Source organism: Palaemon carinicauda, chromosome 8, assembly GCF_036898095.1.
Source record: "Palaemon carinicauda isolate YSFRI2023 chromosome 8, ASM3689809v2, whole genome shotgun sequence".
Lineage (NCBI taxonomy): Eukaryota > Metazoa > Arthropoda > Malacostraca > Decapoda > Palaemonidae > Palaemon > Palaemon carinicauda.
In genome coordinates, this window is record NC_090732.1 from 79,173,931 (window position 1) to 79,179,505 (window position 5,575).

Consider the following 5,575-nt stretch of genomic DNA (forward strand, 5'->3'; position numbering starts at 1 on the left):
CACTCAAGTAGGATTAAGTAATGTATGTAAATTACATAAGACTTTTGTCATTACTTCAGTTGTATTTTCATTCAGTTTTGTATATGTAAATTCACGTTATTTTAAAGAATTAAATTTTCCTTTCACGTAGTTTTGTTTCAAAGTCTTATGTAACTTGTTAAAAGGTATGCTGAATAACACACACTAGGGATTGCATTATGTTTCCACATGGTTGGAAGAGACATTAAAATTACTATGTTGGCAATCTTACGCTGCTAGAGCCATGCCCCTACGCCACGAGAATGATTTACTTGAAATTTCTAGAATGAATTAAGATGATATATATATAAGGACCTAGCAATGCATCTATCAGCCACTATATAATTCCTCTCAAAACGTGAATCGTGAATTCTCTCCAACATATACCGCTTATAGTGTTGTTCAAACATTGGTGATATTGTTGTGTGACTAAGTTAAAAGTGTAGTGTGTTAATATAAGTACGTTTTTTAGTATAAATTTTGTAACTGGCCCTGTGAGACTAGGTTAAACAGTGAAGTGTAATTATTTTTGCTTAACCGTTCGGTAACCTTGTATAAGCCTAAGGACATAAGAGTAACAGTTAGGTATATGTAAGTTTAAATTGAATTTATTTTCTATGGTATTAAATTGTCAACTTTTTCATTATTTGTCAAAATTAAATACTTTTATATATTAATTTCTAGTGAAACAAGTGATTGTATAATATTTTTGTAGTGTCTTTGTTTTTGTCTTAGTCTAAGGTTTAGTTCAGATTTAATATTTCGAGTGATTTATTTTTGGTGTTAATTTGTTTGAATTAGTCATTTTATCTAGAATACATTTATTTTTGCAATGTGTGTATCATTTCGATCACCAATATTTTTTCTCAGTGCTTTGCTGTACCCCCTGACTATGAACCGAAGTAAGCGGATGATTTAAGAAAAGTTCCCGTTAAATGTAAAGTAATCACCCATTTTTTTTTTTAGAGTAGAGTAAAGAGACCCTTAGATATTCAGTGCTCATGTATATTATCGTCTGGGAGTTGCGTAATATTCTTAGAGCTCGGAGGTTTTTTTTTTTTGCCTTGTGTATCAAATAATGTAATATACAGCTAGTGAGTTTTGGAGCTCAGGAATTTTTGTAATTCGCCATCTCCTCCTATGCCTATTGACGCAAAGGGCCTCGGTTAGATTTCGTCCGTCGTCTCTATCTTGAGCTTTTAATTCATAACTTCTTCCATTATTTTTACTTCATGCTTCATACTGTAGTTCTCAGACATATATATATATATATATATATATATATATATATATATATATATATATATATATATATATATATATATATATATATATATATATATTTAAACATATATATATATATATATATATATATATATATATATATATATATATATATATATATATATATATATATATATATATATATATATATATATATATATATATATATATATATATATATATATATATATATAAAAGTAGGCCTTTGTACTGACCAAATTTTCATTTTGAGAGATGTTGTACAGCAATGCGTAGAATATAGAAATCCACTTTCGATGGCATTTGTGGACTATGAAAAAGCATTTGATAATGTGTACCGGTCATCTTTGTGGAGAGTCCTGCATTATTATGGAGTTCCTCTCAGATATGTAAATTGGATTAAGGTTGTTCATGAGCAAAGTTAACGTTAGTGGAGTCTTATCAAAAGAATTTCAATTGCATGGCGGAGTATTCTAAGGGAATGTATTGTTACCTACAGCATATGTTTCTTTATCCTCATGGGTTTTGTAATGTGTAGAGCAGTTGGAGATGGTGGAGAGGGGTTGGACTGGATTGGTAATAGGAAATTATCATACCTAGATTATGCTGCTGTTGCTGAACACCACAGGATTTGTAATACTTGATTACCAGAATGCATGAAATGTCATAGGAGGTTTGCCTCAAGATAAATAGGAGAAAGACAGAGATGATGAGAATGGAGTATGCAATGGAAGTTGAAGTATTATTGGAAGGAGAGAGAATTATTGATGTAAAATTATTAAAGTATTTTGTAACTATGATGTCCAATACAGGGTATTTAGAATCTGAGTTTAGAGAAAGATTGAGAAAAAGGAAACTGGACCACCCATGTGTTACACGATCGTACATAGTAATGACATTTCTCCTTTTTGTATATATTATACTTTGTATCTTCGCTCTCCCCTTGCACTGACAGCAACTTGTATCAGCCTGTCTGCTTTTCTTTTGTTAACTGTTAACAGAACCGGTTGCCGGTTGGACAAGAAATAGCCTGTTGTATTTTGTGACCTTCTTGCCGGGACTTGGTGTGTATATAAACTCGATGATCTGTAATAAAGGTACTCAGTTGCTTTCATCTCGCCTTTTAAGTCACAACCTACTCTAGGCCCGTCACATGAACAGACAATGTTTATGTCAAGTAAAATTTGGAAATCAATTCGTCTGAAATTGCATGTAAAAATCAGGCTATATATCAATTTAGTGAGATTGGTGTTACTGTATGGACATGAGTCTTTGTATGGCAATAAAATAATCTCCAACAGATTTTCTAATAACATCTTAGAATGAAATCTTAGAGAGTCATGCATTATGATAGAAAGTTATGGTGATAATTTGAATATTGCCCATATATGGCATGTAAGCTGTATCGTTTTTATTGTTTTTGAAGATATTCTAACCTTATTGACACCTGCTATTTAGTTATATAATTGATCATGAGCAGATGTCTATAGGTAGGAAAAAGTATTTGCAAACAAATTTCAGATCTCAACAAAACCATCTTATCACCTATGTCATCATTAAGATGTATAACTTATTTGTACACACACACGCATATATATATATATATATATATATATATATATATATATATATATATATATATATATATATATATATATATATATATATATATATATATATATATATATATATATATATGTTATTGGTAATGTGTAAAATGCGGCATTCTATAGAATGCCTAGGGAATGTATGGAATGCCTGATGGTTTTAGGCAAGGTATGAAATGATTGCTACTTAATACATTGTCTAGGCATTCTATAGAATGCCGAGTTACCATGCGGCAAAGTATGTAATTGGCCTACCTCCGCCATTTTTCATGCCACTGATGTTGGCAGTGGAGCTTGGGTCGTTGTTTGATGATGGCGATCGAAGCATGTAAGTGATGAACGTTATTGTAAGACAGCGTATTGCCGGTACGAGAATCCAGTACCATATCACAGACAATATTGCCATAATTCTTCTCACGATGTCAGTGTATATCATCTGGCTGAGATTCCACAGACGTTCTCCTATAACGTTTCCCCTTGGATTGCTGTGTGACCATGTCGGAAGGGAATGTTGTGCCCGGACAGGAATCACGCCATGTTGATATGCAACAACGGTTCTACGATAAGTTATCTAAAGTAAGAGCCAATGCTGCTAAAAACTGCGTTTATTTAACCGAAACTAGCTACCAAAAATTAGTGGACGATGTGAAAAAGGCATAGACGACCATTAAGAAAGAACCACGGGACTATTGGCTGGTGAAACAATGATGTCATGATGGTGGAAAATAAGTGTAAGTTGATCTACCCCGTTAAAGAAGGTGTGAGTGCCATTCAGTTTTACGTCACGGACTCCGAGTTATTTGACGTATTTCATAAGACCCATTTGGCTATTGGTCATCGAGGACGGGACAGAATGTTGAAAGAACTTTCACCCAAATACGTGAATATTATCCGTCATGATATTGAACTGTATATTAACCTTTGTGAACCTTGCCAGAAAAAAACAAAAAGGCGTAAAAAACGTGTTGCGGTCAAGCCAAAAGTTTATTCTGAATTCAACTCCCGTTGTCAGGTCGATCTCATCGACTTTCAATCCCATCCTGATAGGAAAACAAGTTTATAATGGTGTATCAAGATCATCTCGCCAAGTTCGTGGTTCTCGGGGTCCTGAAGACAAAGAGGGCAGAAGAAGTAGCATACCAGCTCGTAGACATATTTACGTTGCTTGGTGCTCCGACGATTCTACGGTCCGATAACGGCAGGGAATTAGCAAACAATATGGTAAGCAGCCTAAAGGAGTACTGGCCCACCTTGAAGATCGTCCATGGTAAGCTGCGCCACTCACAAAGCGTCGAAAGAGCTAACCAGGACATAGAAAATATGCCATGTGCTTGGATGCAAGATGAAAAAAACTGGCCGCTGGAGTGAGGGGTTAAGGTTCGTCGAACCCATGAAGAACAGAGCTTTTCATTCTGCGATTAAAAAATCCCCATACGAAGCTGAAGCTCTCTTTGGCTGCAAAGCTAAAGTAGGCCTCAAACACCATCTTATTATTTATCAATTCTTCACTAATTCCTGAAATATAAATATGCAAGACCAAAGTGCCAAAATATGAAGTGTGTTTTTGTGTGAAAGAAGAAAATTAAGTACAGTACAATTCTGTGTCATTCCTGTCTTACTTGCTGTAGCAAATACTTCCATCTCAGCTCTGCTGTCGTTGTTTTTCGGTATGAACATCATATGCTTTATTTCGTATTCCTTCCACTTTAAAATACGTAATTATGAATAAAGGCTTTTTTTTGTGCTCTTCTGACACTTTGCCTAAACGATATTTGTCATTTTATATTATGCTTAGGAATTGTATAGAATGCCTCGGAAAAAGTATGCAAAATGTTTACGTAAACTGATTTTTCACACTTTGCTTAAAACCATCAGTCATTCTATACATTTCCTAGGCATTCTATAGAATACCGCAATTTCACATATTGCCGGTAACATACACACACACACACACACACACACACACACACACACACATATATATATATATATATATATATATATATATATATATATATATATATATATATATATATATATATATACTGTATATATATATATATATATATATATATATATATATATATATATATATATATATATATATATATATATATGTATGTATGTATATATAGGCATACATATATACACACACACACACATATATATATATATATATATATATATATACATATACATATATATATATATATATATATATATATATATATATATATATATATATATATATATATATATATATATATATATATATATATATATATATATATATATATATATATATATATATATATATATATATATATATATTGTATAATAAATTTTCAATATGTCCAGCGCCGATGGTCAATATATTTGTTTTACTAGAGCTATTGATTGCTCTTGGTTAGGACTATGCTTTAGAATTAAACCTTTTCGGTGTATTCAGTTTAAGGGGCTAACATGATAATTACAGAGATGAGTTGAGGAGAGAGAGAGAGAGAGAGAGAGAGAGAGAGAGAGAGAGAGAGAGAGAGAGAGAGAGAGAGAGAGAGAGAAGATAGTTGAAAACGGTCTCGCCTCTGAAGGCACCGTATATATCTTTAACTCTTAGTAACAAAAGATCTTCTTTAACTGTTAATAAAAAAATTTGAGTCGTGTTGTGCTTCTAATGTTTTCCTCTTCAT

General features: G+C 32.4%; 1 protein-coding gene across 1 annotated transcript; it reads left to right on the forward strand.

Annotated features, from left to right (window-relative positions):
• Positions 1-3,950: 3,950 nt before the first annotated feature.
• LOC137645332 (KRAB-A domain-containing protein 2-like) lies at positions 3,951-4,256 on the forward strand. The gene has a single exon (XM_068378145.1). It carries the CDS (start codon positions 3,951-3,953, stop codon positions 4,254-4,256), a length of 306 nt encoding a protein of 101 aa, XP_068234246.1.
• The last annotated feature ends 1,319 nt before the right edge of the window (positions 4,257-5,575 follow it).

What these genes read in the sequence shown, in the direction of transcription:
- LOC137645332 (XM_068378145.1), top strand. Translation starts at nt 3,951, where the DNA reads ATGGTGTATCAAGATCATCTCGCCAAGTTCGTGGTTCTCGGGGTCCTG.